Source organism: Brassica napus, chromosome A9, assembly GCF_020379485.1.
Source record: "Brassica napus cultivar Da-Ae chromosome A9, Da-Ae, whole genome shotgun sequence".
In the NCBI taxonomy this organism is placed as follows: Eukaryota; Viridiplantae; Streptophyta; class Magnoliopsida; order Brassicales; family Brassicaceae; genus Brassica; species Brassica napus.
Window position 1 is genome coordinate 12648785 of NC_063442.1, and position 20115 is coordinate 12668899.

Sequence of the window (20115 nt, forward strand, 5' to 3'; positions counted from 1 at the left end):
TTCCGGTGACAAAAACATGTACAATGACAGACAAGCCGGCAATGAATGTACGAGTCCAGCAATCACACATGATCCCCATAGATCCGGAATTTTTGAATTAGTAATAGCTTAAGAAAAAAAAGAAGTTTTTTTGACATCAAAAGATTATTAAGTTAGGTGTTCCTCTTGTTGTAAAAAAAATTAACATCATTAGTTTAATAGATACATCCACATACAATAGCGTAAAGTCTTTCCGCGGGATAATGCATCTAACGTACTCACCACATCAAAGGAGATTCACGGATTACATATTATTCGACAATTCGTTTGGTGTTTTAAATGTTGAAGGTCTCTTAGAGGCTAAGCATAGCAGGTTTGTCTCTGGAATCAAAATATCTAAGACTGCATTTTCAAGCTCGAGTTAAAGAAAAGAGAGAGCCACCTTCAAAAAACAAAGTATGGGTTGTTATTAACAATCCTCTCATAAGTAACATCTCAACATCAACCGACTCAACTTCCTGCTTCTTTCAATGGATTCATAATAATCCATTGACAAATGAGTAAAATATATTATCCAACCAAATACAGAAAAAAAGAGGATTTTCATTCTCTTCTGAATACTCTTATTCATCCTATTTTTCGCTTCTTGGCAGTGTTCAAGCCTGTCGTCTTGCAAATTGGGCAAAGATTCTTCTGTTTCAGCCATTCTTTTATGCATTGGCTATGGAAATCATGCCCACATTCTAACGCCCCCATGTCTTCTCCTTCACTGTATTCCTCCTACACACCATGTTTCACCATTCATAACCGGAAAAAAATGTAATCTTTCTTGGTATTACCATTGCAGCAACAAGTATATATTTGTACCTGACAAATACAGCATGGCTCTGCATCTTGTGGAGATTTTGTGCTGCTTTTGAATTTACGCTGCTTCAACCGGTTTGATATGGTTTCTTCGTTTACACCCGTGCAAACATCTCCAATACGCTCTTCTAGTGCCAACAGTTCCTAAAGTTCATTAACCAAATGAGTGAAGCTTTTACGAGCAAAAATGACAAAGATTTATGGGGTTTTTTTTTCACCTCATATGACATGTTGTCTACATCTAGTCGCATGTCTCTATAACGATCATGCATACCACCAGCCCCATCAAACAGCAATGACTGGTTTAGAAGCATAACGTCCTGTGACAAAACACCCATTCAGAGTACTTATTAAGTTAGTTCAGCTAGACATTAACAAGCAGGCCTGCGGTTATTAACCAAACCGAACCTGCCAAACCGAAAGGTTGGGTTCAGTTCAGCAGCTTAAAAAATCGGTTTTCGGTTTGGTAATCGTTTAGTTTGGTTTAAAAAAAACCAAAATCCGAACCGAAATAACTGAAATAACCGAGCATAACCCAAAAAGTTTGAATATTATTCAATTTAAACCAAAATTTTAACCGAAAACCGACCCAAAGTAACTGAATTTCGAACTAACCAATAAAACCAAACCCACAGGCCTAGCAACAAGAGAAGATAACTTTGCAATACTCTTAATTGTTTATTCTACTAAGCCGGAAGGAGAAACTAACCTCGAGCCGCAAGTTATGATTCGGATCCCTACGCATGACATCCAAGATGTTCTGCATCTGTCCAAAAGGAAAGCTCATTGGTCACTTCTATTTGAGTGAAGAACAAAACGACCATTAAAGTTAAAAGGGCTTCATTCATGACCATAGAACTTGTAATGAACTGACCTGTGACACCGTGAGTCTGCTGCTTCTTCCTCTGCTTGCAGCTGCCAAGGCACGAAAAGAATGATGAGCCCCGGCCACACCATCCCCTTGTCTATCACCACCAGGCTGAAGCACAAGCCCATCCGGAGAGGCACCAAGTGTTGGATGATCACCAGATCCCGCAAGGGAAGATATCAATGACCTACGAGCTAGCTCGGATCTTCTTCTCTGCTGATGTGGCAAGTTCTGGTAAGACGGTGGTTGAACACCTGTCGCTGAGCCTGTCCTAGATACGGCTGATGCAACATTCAGGTCTCCACTTGTTGCATTCCTAAGTTCAGGAGCTGGAATAAACAAGGGACTCTCTGGTATGCTTCTTGGCCTGGTTTCATCTAGATGAAGATTTCTCTCTACAGGTGGTACAGTGGAGGTTGATGATCCATCCGCGAGTGAGACCTCCGTCCACTGAAACGGTGGTACGCTAAGAGCAGGAGGGTTTGAGTTCTGAACATGTTGATTGGGGGCAGATGGTGGTTGTTCAGAATCTTCATTTCTTCGTTGCTCACTGTGACTGGAAGTTGCTTCATTCTTGGTGCCACTAGAGCTAGCCTCGCTATGTAAATCATGTTGCTCCTCGTGACTTGGTTCGGGATTCGCAATCATGTAATCGTGCAAGTCGTTATCACCGAGACTGTGAATGTGATCCCAATGATCTGTGACAGCATCAATTGAGGTAGAAGAACCAAGCTCAAAGCTCAAGGCTTCTGATAAAAAGCCGAGGATGCCCCTCTCTTCCTGCATCTCGGCTAAAGCTTTGTTACACTTACTCACGAGAGTTTCCTTGATCTGTCAACAATGGGAGACTGCAAAAAAGAACAATGCCAGTTAGTAAAACTTTTCAGCAACAAAGACAGCTACTAGAACTGTAATGATAAATGGCGTAAACAATCATATAATTTATAAAGATATGAAATTTAAAAAGTAAAGAAAGACAACAGCTTGAAGATAGATAAACAATCAACAACCTCAAAAGACTAATAAACGCAAGAACACGTTCATAGAGATCCATTCAAATGAGATGGCCTTAAACCTTATCTAAAGGAACCATCTTTCAATAGATTTTGCTCAGCTTGGAATATGATTAAACCCATAAAATATAACAAAGCTCCAAAAATGAATGAACCCACCAATCGATATCGATGGAGCTTGGGAACACAATAAAACCAAGAAAGAACAATAGACAAAAAATACAAACAGATACATAAGAGCTAGAAAACAAAACCGATCTTGAGAAAAGCAAAAGTTTAGGGAGATTCTTCATGAAAACGATTCAAAATACAGAAGGGGAAGAGAAGAGAACCTACTGGTTTGTTGCAGAGAGAAGAGGAAGACCAAAGAGATGAGGGAATGAGGAGAAATGGGAACAGACGAGAGGATTATTAGGGAGAGACAGCAATGTGTATGTAATTTACCATTTTACCAAACTTAAAAGTTTTTATAAATTTATTGGTAAAAAAAGAAAAAGACTAAAGTAAGAAAGAAAGATAATGGCAATGAAGGTTCAATCAGTCAGTGATAAGAACAATTTTTTAAAGAAGAGAATTGAATGCTTTGGTCAAATTCAATTCTCTTTTTTTTTTAAACGGTTTTTATTAGTTATCACTGACTGACCATTTATTACCATTATTGAAATTTAGTATAGTTTTTGTTGTTATTCGTTGATTTAAATCAATTCAATTCTATTTTTTTTCTTTGCCTAAATCAACAAATATTAAATTTCAATTATGGTAATGAATAGTCAGTCAGTGATAACGGATACGAACATATTTTTAAGAAGAGAATTGAATTTGACCCAAAAAAATATTATGAGAATTGAGATGTTTTGACTAAATGAACAAATGACAAACACAAACTAAATTAAATTTCAATATATTAACTATGTAATTTAAATAAACGTTATGTGTAAATAGGTGTTTTAGGAGAAGAGGAGGAAAATCAAGTTGGCAAGTTAATATTTGCTCTGGGACGTTTAAAGGACAAAATGGACATATGCCCCACGCCCAACCAGAATAAGTATCACAGGATTCATAGCCCTTTCCTTTGTCACCCACGTCCCTTCCTGTTCTTTAAATTTTTTTGAATTCTCATTTCTTACTTTTGTTGTTAACTAGTTAGTAGTTACCATAACACATTGGTTTACTTTCTGGTTCTGTTTATCTTCTATTTCGTCACTTTTTATTATCTCTCATTAGATTCTCAGTTAAGAAATGAAAACAAAATACCAATATATGTTCATTAGAATTATTATTTTGCCTAAAGATGCTGCTCACAGTTAGATGGGCATTTAGATATCAGGCCGTATTCCAATTTGTGATTAAGTAACCAATAGAGTGTACTACACCCGGTGTAGTTTCTATTGGTCGGTTCGAAAATGCGCAAAAAAAATATGAACTTGACTACGTTGAATCATAAAAATTTAGCCGAAAATAAAGTTTAGTAAAAAAAGTTCATGTTTTATAAATCAACTAGTATGAACCCCATGCTACGCATGGGTCAATTTACTGTTTTAAAAGTTGTTTTATCATTGTTTTAATTTTAATCTATACTATACTAAAAGGGGATATAAGCTCCTCTTAGAGTGTCCACGTAGGCACAAAAAATCGTCCAATCAGAGAGTCCGAAGTTGCCGCGTCATCTCACTTTGTTTTTCGTAAAAAAATGAATAAACAATGCAAAGGAAAGGATCGAACCCGGGTTAGTATTACATAAATATAGGACAGATACCACTAAGCCATTGAAACTTTCTTGAACACATATACAAGAATCACTAAATATGTAATCACAAACTCTTATGTACATTTACAATAATATGGATTCAACTTTCAAGACTCCGATATTTTGTTTTGTAAAAAAAAATAAGTAAGTGACTAAGCTAATATATTCTTTGAAAGTGTGAGAACATTGACAAATATGAAAAAACATAGATTTTTGTTTTCGTGACAAAGTTAAGAATATACTATACTAAAAGGGGGATATAAGCTCCTCTTAGAGTGTCCACGTAGGCACAAAAAATCGTCCAATCAAAGAGTCCGAAGTTGCCACGTCATTTCACTTAGTTTTTCGTAAAAAATGAATAAACAATGCAAAGGAAAGGATCGAACCCGGGTTAGTATTACATAAATATAGGACAGATACCACTAAGCCATTGAAACTTTCTTGAACACATATACAAGAATCACTAAATATGTAATCACAAACTCTTATGTACATTTACAATAATATGGATTCAACTTTCAAGACTCCGATATTTTGTTTTGTAAAAAAAATAAGTAAGTGACTAAGCTAATATATTCTTTGAAAGTGTGAGAACATTGACAAATATGAAAAAAACATAGATTTTTGTTTTCGTGACAAAGTTAAGAATTTTGTAAAAGTAAGTTTAACATATAAGTTTTCGTGACAAATATGAAAAAGCATAGATTTTTGTACAATTTTGACAAAACAACTCAAAACATAGTTCTCTAATGTCTTAATAAAATATTATTTAAAGGTGCAATAATTAAATATATCAATTCAATAAATTTTGTAATTTATAGACAAAACAATAACACAACAAATTTTGAAACATTTGTTTAACCTATTGATTTCTTTTCATGAGAATCCAACTAAACAAGATAAAAAAACAATTAGATTTATTTAATTACCATTTTATTCAATTTTGAATAATTTCAAATTGTAATAATGTATCTTTTTGAAGTTACAAAACATAGTTCTCTAATGTCTTAATAAAATATTATTTAAAGGTGCAATAATTAAATATATCAATTCAATAAATTTTGTAATTTATAGACAAAACAATAACACAACAAATTTTGAAACATTTGTTTAACCTATCGATTTCTTTTCATGAGAATCCAACTAAACAAGATAAAAAAAACAATTAGATTTATTTAATTACCATTTTATTCAATTTTGAATAATTTCAAATTGTAATAATGTATCTTTTTGAAGTTACAAAAAAATAATAATGTTTATTCGTTATTACACTAGCATTATGTATAGATTCCATATACACAAATAAATATAATATAACAACATAAGCTTGCTTTCCCCGATTCATATGAAAACTTTTTAAGTTATCCACCAAAGCAAATTAATTAAATCAATCAAATTGTTAGAATACAAAAAATTAATATATAATTTTATTTTAAATTAAATTATTTAAAAAGTGTATTTTCATTAAAAACAAAATAATAAATAAGTAAAACTGATTTGATGGTAATTTTTTTGACATATATATATATATATTATGTGAAAGAAATATAAGCTTAATATGGAAAAAAATCTTAAATACAAAAAACTCTAAAATTAACAAAAAAAACTAATAAAGATTAAACTACGATATCAATTGAAAGCTTCTTAGACAATATTAATAAAATATTTAAGCGATAATTAGACAAATTTGATTTTATTCCAGCCAAAAGTTTATTATTAATTAGCATCAGTTATTTCAAGATGTTTAAGAAGTAAAATGATATACGAACTATGAATAGTAGTACTTTGTAAAGCTGACTTAGATAACAAATCTGCACATCATTTTCAGTCCTTTTTGATGCCTAAATTCAATTTCTTTATAGCAGTTATTCCACAAAGAGATCGTATGAGATATTGTTTTGATATTCAGATTTGTTTCTTGACTGTTAAAAAGATTGATGACTGTAAAAATGTCTCCTTCGAATATTATATGTCTATAACCGAATCTCCAACATGAGACAACTTTGTTTAAAAAGTAAATAATTTCATTTTTCTTATATTATATAATAAATATATATTATTTACTGATAATAAAATATATTTATTTATCTATCACAAATATCTATGCAAATATGTGAATCAAGTACAACAATCAAACAACATAATGATTTTCACAAAAAAAAAATTTAAAATATATTAATGTTAGGTAGTCTTATTTTATATTCTTTAAATAATGTAATACAATATTATTCATTATTTTTTTAGAATTGAGAAATACATATATATCAGTTAGACAAATTAAGCGATAATTAGACAAATTTGATTTTTTTTTGCCAGCCAAAAGTTTATTATTAATTAGCATCAGTTATTTCAAGATGTTTAAGAAATGATGGACAAAAAAATAGGATGGACATAAATGATATATGAACAATGAATAGTATTTTGTAAAGCTGACTTAGATAATACATCTGCACATCCATTTCCAGTCGTTTTTGATGTCTAAATTCAATTTATTCAGAGCAGTTATTCCACAAAGAGATCGTATGAGATATTGTTTTGATATTCATATTTGTTTCTTGACTGTTAAGAAGATTGATAACTGTAAAAATGTCTCATTCGAATATGATATATCTATAACCGAGTCCCCAACATGAGACAAGTTTGTTTTATAAGTAAATAATTTCATTTTTCTTATATTATATAATAAATATATATTATTTACTGATAATAAAAATATAGTTATTCATCCATCACAAATAACTATGCAAATATGTGAATCAAGTACAATAATCAAACAACATAATGATTTCCACAAAGAAAGTTTTAAAAAATATATTTATGTTATGTAGTCTTATTTTATATTTTTTAAATAATGTAATACAATATTACACATTATTTTTTTAGAATTTAAAAATGCATATAATATTTTATCCGCGCGTAGCGCGGTTAAAAAATCTAGTTTTTATAAGAATGAATACTTGTAAAACACTAAATGAACAGTATCACATAATATTAAAGGTGGATACATGTTTGGCTCTTCGGGAAGATATTAAAGTGCATTGTTTCTAGTATTACCATCTTAAAGCGTATTATTTCTAGTATTACCGGTCTGGTGTTAGCACTTAGCAGTCCGTGCTACAAATTTTTACTTGCATTTAAATGATTTTGTTTCTTGAAATTAGAATTTTCTCTTTTTTTTTTTATCAAAACTAATCTTTATAATACTCACATTTCTGGAGCCGGATAAAATGAAAAGTTAAAATTAGAAGTATTCAGTTCAACAAAGCAGTTAGACGGGTTTAAAATAATTCTTATGTTTTTATTCCTGAAAAAAAATTATAGAAAGCAAAATAATACATAACTACCAACACTTAAAATATGGTTAAAAATTATTAAATTTGACCCATTTAGTTTTATTTGGTATTTTTTTTGTAAATAAGTCTCTTAAAATTTATTTAAATATAGTAAAAGTGAAGCTAAAATATATTAAGAAAAACATTAAACTGTTTTGAAATATTTATTTTTAAGTTTGATATCTGGAAGACTGGAACCCAGTAGAAAGATAATTGGTCAGTTAATAATAAAAAAAAAACATTTTTAATTCTTTTAACTTACATTTTTGGATTCTTCTCCATCTGTTTCCTATTCCTCTACCGTTCAAATTTACCTGGAACTTCAAAGATAAGACAGAAAACATGTTCTGTTGAATGTTGTAATAAGAAAATATATTTGTATAATAGTCAAACAATAACAAACAGATTTATAAATATCAATTTCTACATAGTAGATTCAGATATACTTACAGTTCTCTAGTTTGTTGTCAAATTTCTCTTTCTTCGTGTTTTGAGAATGAAGTTTTGAATAACCATCATCAACATAATCCATGCACAAAAGAAGTAAAAGAAATAGAGTGTTAAATATTGAGAAGGAAAGAAAAATAAATATGATTAAAGGCGAGACATAAACTTGTGTAATCTGTTTTTTGTTACACTCATACACACAAAAAGAAAGATGAAGAAGAATGGCAAAAAAGAGATTGAAGAATAAAATTAATTACTTCAAAATTATCTATACTATTAAAAGGGAAAGAGTCCTAAAAAATCTACTTACACAAAGTTGTTAGACCATTTCATTAGACTTAATTATTTATTTGGTTTTCCTTATATTTCTCTAACTATATAAATACTTTACATGATTTAAATAAACTCATTTATTATTTTCCCATGATATATTATATAATTACTCTAACAATAAATCTCCATGAATATATGACAGATTATTCAAACATATTTACACATAACGTGAACATTACCATGTATAGTTTCATTAATAGTATAAATTTTTTATTGGTTTAGTTATGTTAAATAGGTATAAAATTTGTATTATAAAATTTTAAGTACTCATTTGGTTCTTAGTGCGGTTTCTATTTTTCGGTTCCAAAGATATATATATATATATATAATATGCTCAGTTATTTATGAAATTCAGTTTAATTTTGGATTATTTCTAATTTGGTACGATTCAATGCACTCAGGTAAATGTACCCAAACCTACATTATTTTAAATAGAATTATACAAAAATAATTGATTTAATTTTAAAAATAAACCCGCGTTTTCTAAGCGCGGGTCAAAATCTAGTATAGAGTTAAAACTGTTTGAGATCGTGTGATAAAATATAGGGATGTGAAATATATAAATTGAGAGATAACAAAACATTCTTTTTAAACACGTAGTGGAATAGAGAAAATCAAGGAAATTAGTTTATTTTTACAGTTTTAGGAATTGAGAATGCAATTTTTTTTATTGACAATATCTTTTTTTTTGAAACACAAAAACATGTGTCATAATTTTATTGGGCAATTGACTTGTGCTTTAGTATATAGGGGATAAAGATCTAGGTGTTGTTAGTTTGCTCGGTGATCTATCCGGGTAAAAATGTAATTGATATTCGTTTTATACATTATAATGCTACATCAAAATATATCATCTAACTGAAATTTTAAAATTTCATTTCAAATTCTTACTCAAATGAAGGTGAGTTTTCATGGTGCATCTGAATCAGTCCAAAATGATAAATGGCAAAATAACTTTTTTAAATCAAAATATTATTTTCAAACAAAAAAATCCTATATTTTTCCGCCATAACCGAAAAATGCATTTTCTCACCAAAACTGCAAAATATGATTTTTCGCAAAAAGCGTAAAAACATATATTTCCCTAAAACACACTTTTCGGCCAAACCAGTAAAACCGCACTTTTCGGCCAAAATGGTAAAAATACTTTCCCGCCAAAAGCTTAAAATCAAACAAAAACCAAAAACATACTTTCCCGTCTAAACCGTAAAACACACTGTCGCCAAAATGCATTTTCCCGCCAAAACCGAAAAAACGCATTAAAACACTTTTTCCTCGCAAAAACACAAAAACACATGTTTCCGTAAAAACCACAAAACGCATTTTCCCGCCAAAACCGGAAGACACATTTTCCCGTCAAAAACGCAAAAACGCATTTTTCCATATAAAACGCAAAAAACGCATGTTTCCGCCAAAACTGCAAACATACATTTCCCACCAAAACCACAAAAACACACTTTTTCGTCAAATCACATTTTTCCGCAAAAAACCGCAAAAATATTTTCCGCAAAAAACCGCAAAAATATTTTCCGCAAAAAACCGCAAAAATATTTTCCGCCAAAAACGCAAAAAATGCATTTTTTCCGTCAAAAACGCAAAAATGCATTTTCCCGTCAAAAACACAAAAATGCATTTTCCGCCAAAACCGTAAAAACGCATTTCCTCCCATAACCGCGAAAAAACATTTTTCCGACAAAAATACATTTTCTGCCAAAACCGCCAAAAAATATTTCTTGCCAAAACTGCAAAACACAATTTTTCCGCCAAAACCGCAAAAAATGTATTTTCCCGCCAAAACCACAAAAACACACTTTTTCGCCAAAACATATTTTTCCGCAAAAACCCAAAAAGTATTTTCTGCCAAAACCGTATAAATGCTATTTTCCCGCCAAATTTTTTTAAAAATATTTTAATTGTTTCATTAACAAGTCCGCCTAAATGCAGATATAAATTAAAAATAAAAAACAATTGAACATATTTACATTCAGATGGATGTATAGACGAAATGAAAAAACGAACAACACTCAAATGAAATATCTTGATAAAATATGAATCATTTGGATGTATCTTCCAGATTTACGAACAAACAAGACCCTAATCAAATCTAATTTAAATTGATATAAACAAAGAACAAAAAATAAGAATTAATGTAAAAAATAGTTTAAAGTTCAAACAAACAAAAAATCGTGACATTTACAAACCACACGTAAAGATACACCACAAACCACATGTGGTGTGTATGTTGACCCAACAAACGTATCCAGAAGTCAAAACCCAATCCAAATTCGTAATCTGTCGTGTTTCGGCCTCTTTAATACCCGGTTAAGGGTTCTTTACTACCTAGAAACCACTCTTTAGCATCTCAAAGGACTTGGTAAAAAGATGTTAGCCAGAGACAAACAATAATAATAACACACATCATTACGCTGCACGGCGCGTAAACGCCACGTGAGTGTTCTACTCAACTACAAATGCGTAACACGCGCCGAGTGAGCGCATGAGTCAAGACACGAAGTGGATAAACATGGAAAACTGTCTAACCTCTAAAAGAAGAAAGATATTTTTAATTTTTGTTTTGTTTACTATTAGCTTCAAAGGAGGATGCTATTGTACGCAGGATAGGTAAACGTACGCTGTCGTTTAAGTCCCCCAATCCTCGTAGGGTCTTTTAAACCTAGTTCCTCTTCACCGTAATCGCTATCGCTCTCTTTCGCCGTCTCTCTCTCTCTCGCGCGTATTTGCAACTCCGAAACGAACCTGCCATGGCTAACTCCTCCGCTGATTCCGCCGCAGACCACCGCAGCAAGCACCTCTCCATCAATCCACCTCACCAGATCTTCAAAGGTTATTCCCCCTTCCCCCCACCACTCATCTCTTTCCGATTGCGTTCGAGTCTCTCCCATTCCAATCTCCTGATAGATTGCAGCTCTTCTCTCTCTCTCCGATGCTGAATCGTCGATTGAAACCAGATTTTACAGAGTCTATGCTCTTGAGTCCCCTTTTAATTAGGGTTTTTGGTTTCTCTCGATCGATCTCTGTTTTATTCCCTTGTATTTGATTATAGGAGATAACCTCTGGATTTTAAACTTATCAGAGTCCTCCACTTATTGATGTAGATCCATAAGTTGTGGATTGAGAATGTTTTGTAGTTCTTGTGTTGGGAGATGAATGATGTTTCTCTACTGTGTGCAGATGTCCAGGGCTCTGACAATCCTATTCCTCTTTCACCTCAGTGGCTTCTCTCCAAATCAGGGAAGAGCAAGGCTGGAATGGGGACTGTGGTATTTTCACATTGTTCTCTCTCTGTGCATTTTTGTTTGTTTCATTCTCTTTCAGTTTTGTATTGGAGTTGACATGTAACTGGGTTCACTTTTACAGGAAGCTCAGGGCCTCCATAATCCCTCTGGAAATGGGGAGGAGACACCGGATAATCCGAAGAAGAAGGATGTTTTCCGGCCTTCCTTACTTACTGCTGAAACTGGCCGCCGTGAGGGTTGGCGTGATGAGGAAAGGGATACCTTTTCCGCTGCCCGGAATGATCGCTGGCGGAATGGTGACAAAGACTTTGGTGATAGCAAGAAGGTTGACCGGCGGGATAATGTGGGCTCTAGACAGTTTGGGGAGCCTCGCCGGTGGACTGATTCAGGTAACAAGGATGCTGGGACAGAGCAGCGCCGTGGTCCCAGTGATCGGTGGACTGATTCAGGTAACAAGGATGCTGGGACTGAGCAGCGGCGTGAAAGCAAGTGGAACTCTCGCTGGGGACCTGATGACAAGGAAGCTGAGAACGCCCGTAACAAGTGGGATGAAGCTGGCAAAGATGGTGAGATCATTCGTGAGAAGGGTCCGTCTCTTCCTTCTAGTGATGGAGATCATTACCGGCCCTGGAGACCCTCTCAAGGTCGAGGAAGAGGAGAATCTCTTCATAGCCAGTCAACCCCAAACAAGCAGGGTACAGCCTTTTCTCACAGCAGGGGGCGTGGAGAAAACACTGCTATCTTTTCAGCTGGGCGTGGAAGGATGAGTTCTGGTGGAAGCCTTTTTACTAGCGCATCAAACCAGTCTCACCCTCCTGGATCTGCCTCTGAGAAAGGGGAAAGTGGTACTGGAGAGCCTTACCATCTGAGATATAGCAGAATGAAACTGTTGGATGTGTACAGGATCGCAGATACTGTGTGTTTTGAGAAGTTTCCAGATGGGTTCATCGAGGTGCCTTCCCTTACTTGTGAGCAGCCGTCGGATCCTCTGGCTATTTGCGCTCCAAGTTCTGAGGAAGTGGTCAGTATTCATTAATTTAGTTTATGTTTTTCTTCTTCCTATAGTATGTCACTTTTCTAATCGTTATGCCCTTGTTGTTCCTCATAGAATATTCTGGATGGGATTGAGAAAGGAAAAATAGTGAGTAGTGGTGCCCCTCAGATATCCAAGGATGGCCCTAGTGGACGAAATCCAGCCGAGTTTTCTCAACCTAGGCGACTCAAGCCTGGTATGAATTCCGTGAAAGACATCCAGGCTTCTAGTATTTTGTATATATGATACATATGGTAAAATTAGTGAATGTTTTGTTTCAGCTGGAAGCAGGGAAGATATGACATCCGCTGCTGACGTATCTAAAGAAGAAAGTGGGGAAACAAGGAACTATCCAGATGATAAGTTTAGGCCTGAAGGTATGTGCTGTAATATTGTAGCCTTCATGCAGCTTTGTTGACTTGATCATTTTGGTACTGTTTAAAATAGCTGATATGGGAACTTAGTCCTTTTCTACACTATTGTTTTTGAGTTTAACTCGTATTTAAAAAAAAAATCTTGTGAGCAGTGTTGTTAAAGGTGAAAAAGCTAATATCTGTTCTATAAAATATGCGAGTTCTTTCTATGTTGCTATTAGCCTCTCATATTTTGATTGTTTCTGTCTTGTTTACAGCTTCTCATGAAGGTTATGCTCCTTTTAGGAAAGGCAATGAGGTGCAGGGAAACAATCATGTCCAATCGCCATGGCGTCAGCCTGGAGAAAGGTCGAGTAGGATCTCACATGATTGGAATGACCCTTCAGCTGATAACAAGCTGAAATCTTCTGACAGCGTCTGGTCACACCCTAAAGATTCAATAAACCATTCAGGAAGCAATGTGATGAGCTTGCCACAGTCCAAAGGGGAATCAAGATGGCAAATCGGTGAAGATCCTGCACTAAGAAGGCAGCCATCTTTGGTGTTTGACAGGGAGCGAGAAGTTAGAAAGCCTATGCCATCTTCGCCTGAAGAACTTTCACTCTTTTATAAAGATCCTCAGGGTCTAATTCAAGGCCCTTTTTCTGGAAGTGATATTATTGGATGGTTTGAGGCTGGATATTTTGGCATAGATTTGCTAGTTCGTCCTGCGAGTGCACCGATCGATTCTCCTTTTTCATTACTTGGTGATGTAATGCCACATTTGCGGGCCAAGTCTGGACCACCACCTGGTTTTTCCGATGCCAAGCCAAGCCAGACTATTGATGCAGCCGGTTCACCAGCATTCCCTGGTGTGGGGAAAGTTCATACTGGGATGGGGGAGACTGATATGTTGCAAAATGATATGAGGTATAAGCAAGTTGGAGGTACGGTAGCGGAAAATCGGTTTATTGAATCGTTGATGTCTGGCAGTTTGAACAATCCATCTCAAGGTAGTCTCTTGGCGTTGGACATTTGATATGTTTTGATGATTTCCTTTATTTTACTATTAGCCGCTCAGGATCACTAACTTTTTTTAATTTCTATGTTTCCATGTTGTGCCTGCAGGTGTTCAAGGATATGCAGTAAATAGTTCTGGTGGGTTGTCTTTACCAGTTACTGATGGTGGGGCTGACATGTATCTCTTGGCCAAGAAATTGGAACTTGAACGGCAGAGATCAGTAGCTAGTCCGTATTCATATTGGCCTGGTCCGGAATCTGCAAACCTGATGCCAAGATCCGAGAATGTGCCAGAAGTTGCTCAACAGCCTGCCCGTTCTCCCAGTACTGATTTGTTGTCCATCCTCCAAGGTGCAAAGGATAGGTCTGCTCCTGCTGTTAGTGGTCCTATTCCTGCTTGGTCGCATCCCAATCAAAAGGATGATTTGCACCATGCGAAAAGTTTCCAAACTCAGACTTCCTTTGGGGTCCAACAGCAAAGGCAGCTAGAGCAGAACTCACCTTTGGCAGGTTTACTTGGTCAACCTATTGGAAATAATCCAGCTGGCATGTTACCCCCTGATATGATGCTCGTCCCTGGACTCTCCCAAGAACAGCAATCGCTCAATCTGTTGCAGCAGCAACAGCTTTTGTTGCAAATGAATGCTCAGACACCCCTTTCTTCACAGCAACAGCGTCTATTGATTGAAAAGATGCTTTTGCTTAAGCACCAACAAAAACGAGAAGAGCAGCAGCAGTTGTTACGACAGCAACAGCAGCTGTTTTCCCAGGTTCTTGCTGACCAGCAGCATCCTCAACAACGGTTTGGAGAGCCATCTTATGGACAGTTGCAGCAATCTTTTGATGCTCTTAGGCTGCAAGAATCAAAGGACGTGACACAGGTCAATCAGCAGATGCAGCTTCCGGTTTCCCATGAGGCCCGAGGTGCCAACTTAACTGATTTTCTCTCTGTAAATCAAGCCACTAGTCAGAATGTTGCAATTGTCGGAACCCATCATCTGAACCTTCAACCCCAGCTGTTTGGTAATGTTGACCCTAGGATGAGTGAGGGGGGAGTTCCTACAGATCAGATCGATGGCACCCATAAAAAAGATTTACAGTCCGACTATGAAAGATCAATTCCTGCGGATTACATGAACAGCTTGTACTCAGAAAAGCCTGTTCTCTTACCTGCGAGCTTTCCAAACAATGAAAGCGCCACACCTGAAACAAGTGACAGTAAGTCACTGGAGAATCAGACGAAAGATGTGTTTGTTGGACAGGGAGAGCCAAGTAATGAGTTAAACGTGGAGATTCCTCCAGCTGAAGTTAAAAGCAATGAAGTTTCTGGAGGACGGAAGACTTCTGAAAAGAAGTCCAAGAAGCAACGGGGTAACAAGCAGTCTGCTGAGCCGGTTAAGGCAGCTTCTAAGTCTTCTCTGCAGGAGGCAAAGCAACCTGAAACAGGAATTTCTGATGATTCTGAGATAAAGGGTAAAAATATGAATCCAGCTGACACTTTGATAGACAATGATGTACTAATGAGTTCTGAAGCTATTTCAGTCAGGGGAGAATCTGGTGTAAATGAGTCGTCACTGCAAAACACACGAACGCAACCAGGACGTGCTTGGAAGCCTGCCCCTGGCTTTAAACCAAAGTCACTGCTAGAAATTCAAATGGAAGAACAGAGGGTAGCACAAGCAGAAGCTTTAGCTCCAAAGGTTTCTACTTCCTCGGGTTCAGTTGGTGGTTTGGCTTCTCCTTGGGGTGGAATTGTTGCCAATTCAGATCCTATCAACCTAAGAGAGACCCTCGGAGAGTCAGTCAAAACTCAAACAGGTGCTGTAAAGCCTGAAAGTGTTCCTGCTCTTAAGGGTAAGCAAAGCCACTTGTTGGCTGATGATGTTGTGGCCAAATCTGTTGTCAAAGAGAGGGATGTAGTGGGAAGCAGTTCTAACGACACATATACGCAAGTCACATCCACTAACGCAGAGTCTTTAGACGACGATAACTTTATTGATGCCAAGGAAACAAAGAAGAGCCGTAAGAAGTCTGCAAGGGCAAAGAACTCTGCAGCAAAAACAGCTGCACATGTTCCTGCTGTAGTAGATACATCCCTCTCAACAAGTTCCATTGAGAAGGGAAAAAATGCTCGCATTGCGCAGCAGCAGCTTAAGGAAGATTTGCCTGCTATTCCTTCTGGGCCTTCTTTGGGAGATTTTGTTCTCTGGAAAGAAGAGCCTGTGAACAATCCTTCACCAGCTGCTGCTTGGTCGACTGGTCCAAAGAAATCCACAAAACCTAGCTCACTTAGGGACATCGTGAGGGAGCAGGAGAAGATGACGACCTCATCACATCCGTCTCCTAGTCCAGTACCTACCATCCAGAAACCTACACCACAAGCTGTGCCTCAATCTTCCTGGTCGCGCTCCCCTTCACAGGCTGTTTCTCAATCTTCCCTGCAGTCAAAATCCAAGGGAGATGATGACCTTTTCTGGGGTCCAGTTGAGCAAACAACCCAGGAATCAAAACAGTATGAATCTATCTCTTGTTGCCCCGAGTTTCCAATAAGTTTGCATTTGATCATCGCCTTATATTTGTTGAAAGAATCTAACTAACTATGGGTTATTTTGGAACACAGGGGAGACTTTCCTCAACTTTCAAGTCAAAACAGTTGGGGAACCAAAACCACACCTGGGAAAGGAAGTGCAGGAAGCTCGCTGAATCGGCAGAAATCAGTTTCAGCGTCTTCACCTGCGTCCCATAAAGGGAAAAAGGAGGAAGTGACAAAACTCACAGGTTTGCTTTTTTTACTGACAATTGCTGTCTCCAAAATTTGTAGCTTGTTTTTTTTCTTCTTCTCATGTGTTTATGGTTTCCTCAGAGGCGAATGGCTTCAGAGATTGGTGCAGAAGCGAATGTCTCAGACTTCTTGGTTCAGAAGGTAAAAAAGTTCATACAACACTCTAGTTTCAGTTAATCATTTATTCTGTTTCTGATTTGTGTAATATTGTCTCTCTTTTGGTCAGATACAAGTGTGTTGGAGTTTTGTCTGAAGCTATCCCGATCAGAAGCAGAAACCCTTCTGATAGAAAATCTAGGGACGGTTGATAGAGACCACAAGTTCATCGACAAGTTCCTCAACTACAAAGACCTGCTACCATCAGAAGTAGTGGAGATTGCATTTCAATCAAAGGGGTCGTCGTCGTCTGTAGTGAAGAGCCGAAACAACAAGGCAGCGGAAGAAGAGGAGTATTACAAAGCCCCCTCGGCAAATGAAGGGTTTTCTAAAGTGGGAGGAGGAAAGAAAAAGGGGAAGAAAGGGAAGAAGGTAAGCTTAAGCTCATCGGTTCTGGGATTTAACGTGGTTAGTAACAGGATCATGATGGGTGAGATTCAGTCCATTGAGGATTAAAGAGGGGAGGATGAAGTTGGTTTTTGTCTCGTGTTCTCCATGGTTCTGATGAGTAATGCTCTACTTTATTTCAGAGATTTTGGCACAATACAGACACAACCTTGATGACTAATGTGTTCCCTGAAGTAAACTGAAAACGCTGTTTTTTTTTTGTCGTCTTTCACTTTCTGAGTTCCTCTGTAGTGATAAAATGTTTTTGAACAACAGTTTTAAATTATGTATTAGATACTCAAATCAGGTTTACTACATGTTATTGCAATCCAATAGGAAGTTTCGTTCATTTGATTTCAGATTCAGACCTCTGCATCTCCAACGTTTAAAAACTACTGTCCTGTAAATAGCTCAAACTTCATTTGCTCTGCTAAATTGCTCTCGAAGACCAATGGGAGGGTTGCTACCTCATTGCAATAACTTACCCAGTCTTCTGTATTATTATCTTTACGGTTTCTTATATCTGGAAATTATTATTCAAACTTCAATGTTTCAAAGTTTGAAACCTAAATAAAATCTAGATGCTGCTCTGATTGGTGATACAAATTACGAAGTGATTAGAAGTTTTTTTTTCTAATGGTTGGGAATTAGGTAATACTAAAGAGAAGAAGTAGTAACAAAGGTAGTGGCACACTTTTCACGTTACTGCTATTTTGATCATTCTCTTGTAAAACTAATTCGTTCCTGATGGAAAAAAGAAAGTACGCTAAACCTCCTTTTTAATCTAATGAAAATCTGCAAATGTTTCTTTAGAATCCTCCCATGCCCAATCTTTTCTCGATATAAAAATAAACCTAATATCTGCAAAAAGCTTAAGAGATCAAATGTAAGCAAATCGTCCCCAAAACACAGTAATATGGCAAAAACTTAGGCATGAGCCTCTCTCTCATCGGCTAATATTTAGGTAATCGTCACGAGACGTGCCTCACGGCTTGTAAATGAATCAAACAGGAATAACAAAGCCTTTCTTTTATAGACTAGAGTAATGTGATGGCTGAATCTCTCGAATATTTTAGTTTTGTAAGAATTTGTCAGATTATGTTTTAGTAATAATCTCCGATAAGATGTCGGCATGTTTTATTTGTGACTTAATATGAAGACATCCGGTATTCAACTACCCAAACATTCTTTTAAGAAAGAAAAAGAATATATATATATATATACTCATTATTGATTTATTTCTTTACGAAAATATTCATTCTAGCAAATTCGTCAACGAGCGTCACCACACGCGTCACCAAATGCCGGTTCCGATTTAACATTGATTCAGTCTCAACCGTTGGATTCCACATTCACGCATCTTATTCCTCCGCGTGGTGGATAAATCCTTTGGGTCCAGTTTTGTCATAGTAAATAATAATATTATTCCATTTTTAAAAATAATACTACTATTTTCTCAAAAAGAAAGGCATAAAATGTGGTAAGATTCTCTCCGTAACCGTCCTCTATTTTCTATAAGAACCGACCCACCCCCAAAGACAACAAAGCAATTATTCAATTAAAAGTATCAAAATCAAAGAGAGAGAGAAAACAATGGCCGCAACAGCAGAATTGATCCCAGCAGGAGAAGTGATCGCTTGCCACACCGTTGAGGACTGGAACAACAAGCTCAAGGCAGCCAAAGAATCCAACAAACTGGTATTTCTTTTTTTTCCCCTCCAGATCTAGTCTTTTTCTTTTTCTTCTAGCGATTGATGTTGGTATGTTGTCGGATCCATGATTGGGGGGTTTTGAATACATGACCTGGAGGTTCATGTTCGAATCGATTTTGAATTTTATGAAACCTATTGAAGAAGCTCCAGATCTCAGAAATTGAAATTCTAATAAGTAGTTGTGTACACGCAGATTGTGATAGACTTCACAGCAGTGTGGTGCCCACCTTGCCGTTTCATTGCACCCATCTTTGTCGAGCTCGCTAAGAAGCACCTTGATGTTGTCTTCTTCAAGGTCGACGTCGATGAATTGGCCGTGAGTACTATATCCAGACAAAAGCTCATTTTGATTGTGTTTTGGCCTTCAACAACTTGGTTCTTTTGTTTTTGTTTGCAGACTGTTGCTAAGGAGTTCGATGTTCAGGCCATGCCGACCTTTGTCTACATGAAAGGCGAAGAGAAGCTCGACAAGGTTGTTGGTGCTGCGAAGGAGGAAATCGAAGCCAAGCTTTTGAAGCACTCTCAAGTTGCTGCCGCTTGATTACCCTTCTTCTTTCTTCTATTTGCTAATGTGTTTGGTGTTTTAATAAAATCCTTGTTGACAACTTTCGCTTGAGTCATCTTCCTTGTGTGGTGGTGCCTACAAGCCTTTGGTGTGAATAAATGGTTGCAAACTTTATTACTCGCAGCTATGCTCTCATTTTCATGTTAGTTGTTTTTTAACTATTGAGATTATTGTGTTATGTCAAATTTCGGTATTATGTTTACATGACTTCCCCAGTATTTCAATTGATATTCACAAGAATATGTATATGTGCTTTTGTTCACGAGC

General features: G+C 36.1%; 3 protein-coding genes across 4 annotated transcripts; 2 read left to right on the top strand and 1 right to left on the bottom strand.

Moving 5' to 3' along the window:
• Window positions 1-422: 422 nt before the first annotated feature.
• On the bottom strand, window positions 423-3240 carry LOC125577881 (probable E3 ubiquitin-protein ligase RHG1A). 2 transcript variants are annotated; one of them, XM_048739972.1, is made up of 6 exons: window positions 3061-3240; window positions 1718-2559; window positions 1553-1609; window positions 1062-1163; window positions 847-987; window positions 423-759 (listed from the first exon to the last, which is right to left on the bottom strand). In XM_048739972.1, the coding sequence occupies exons 2-6, from the start codon at window positions 2495-2497 to the stop codon at window positions 607-609; spliced, it is 1233 nt and encodes a 410-aa protein (XP_048595929.1). In that variant the 5' UTR covers window positions 2498-2559; window positions 3061-3240; the 3' UTR covers window positions 423-606. The 2 variants fall into 2 exon arrangements, with proteins under 2 accessions (XP_048595929.1, XP_048595930.1); XM_048739973.1 differs by lacking the exon at window positions 3061-3240 and having other exon boundaries at window positions 1553-1603.
• A 7937-nt stretch (window positions 3241-11177) lies between these two features.
• LOC106447062 (protein ESSENTIAL FOR POTEXVIRUS ACCUMULATION 1-like) lies at window positions 11178-17925 on the top strand. Its single transcript, XM_013888911.3, has 10 exons — window positions 11178-11427; window positions 11776-11864; window positions 11962-12861; window positions 12949-13069; window positions 13155-13250; window positions 13505-14239; window positions 14355-16758; window positions 16867-17024; window positions 17110-17169; window positions 17255-17925. Exons 1-10 carry the CDS (start codon window positions 11346-11348, stop codon window positions 17638-17640), a joined length of 5031 nt encoding a protein of 1676 aa, XP_013744365.2. The 5' UTR covers window positions 11178-11345; the 3' UTR covers window positions 17641-17925.
• A 1042-nt stretch (window positions 17926-18967) lies between these two features.
• LOC106447064 (thioredoxin H-type) lies at window positions 18968-20050 on the top strand. Its single transcript, XM_013888914.3, has 3 exons — window positions 18968-19269; window positions 19477-19599; window positions 19681-20050. The coding sequence occupies exons 1-3, from the start codon at window positions 19165-19167 to the stop codon at window positions 19822-19824; spliced, it is 372 nt and encodes a 123-aa protein (XP_013744368.1). The 5' UTR covers window positions 18968-19164; the 3' UTR covers window positions 19825-20050.
• Window positions 20051-20115: the final 65 nt, after the last annotated feature.

Excerpts from the sequence above, each read along its gene's own strand:
- LOC125577881 (XM_048739972.1), bottom strand. The coding sequence starts at position 2,497 with ATGCAGGAAGAGAGGGGCATCCTCGGCTTTTTATCAGAAGCCTTGAGC. Across the intron at positions 1,610-1,717 it reads GCAGACTCACGGTGTCACAG|ATGCAGAACATCTTGGATGT; the intron begins GTCAGTTCATTA and ends CCTTTTGGACAG. Across the intron at positions 988-1,061 it reads TAGACAACATGTCATATGAG|GAACTGTTGGCACTAGAAGA; the intron begins GTGAAAAAAAAA and ends AATGAACTTTAG.
- LOC106447062 (XM_013888911.3), top strand. The coding sequence starts at position 11,346 with ATGGCTAACTCCTCCGCTGATTCCGCCGCAGACCACCGCAGCAAGCAC. Across the intron at positions 13,070-13,154 it reads ACCTAGGCGACTCAAGCCTG|CTGGAAGCAGGGAAGATATG; the intron begins GTATGAATTCCG and ends GTTTTGTTTCAG. Across the intron at positions 14,240-14,354 it reads TTTGAACAATCCATCTCAAG|GTGTTCAAGGATATGCAGTA; the intron begins GTAGTCTCTTGG and ends TTGTGCCTGCAG.
- LOC106447064 (XM_013888914.3), top strand. The coding sequence starts at position 19,165 with ATGGCCGCAACAGCAGAATTGATCCCAGCAGGAGAAGTGATCGCTTGC. Across the intron at positions 19,270-19,476 it reads CCAAAGAATCCAACAAACTG|ATTGTGATAGACTTCACAGC; the intron begins GTATTTCTTTTT and ends GTGTACACGCAG. Across the intron at positions 19,600-19,680 it reads TCGACGTCGATGAATTGGCC|ACTGTTGCTAAGGAGTTCGA; the intron begins GTGAGTACTATA and ends TTTTGTTTGCAG.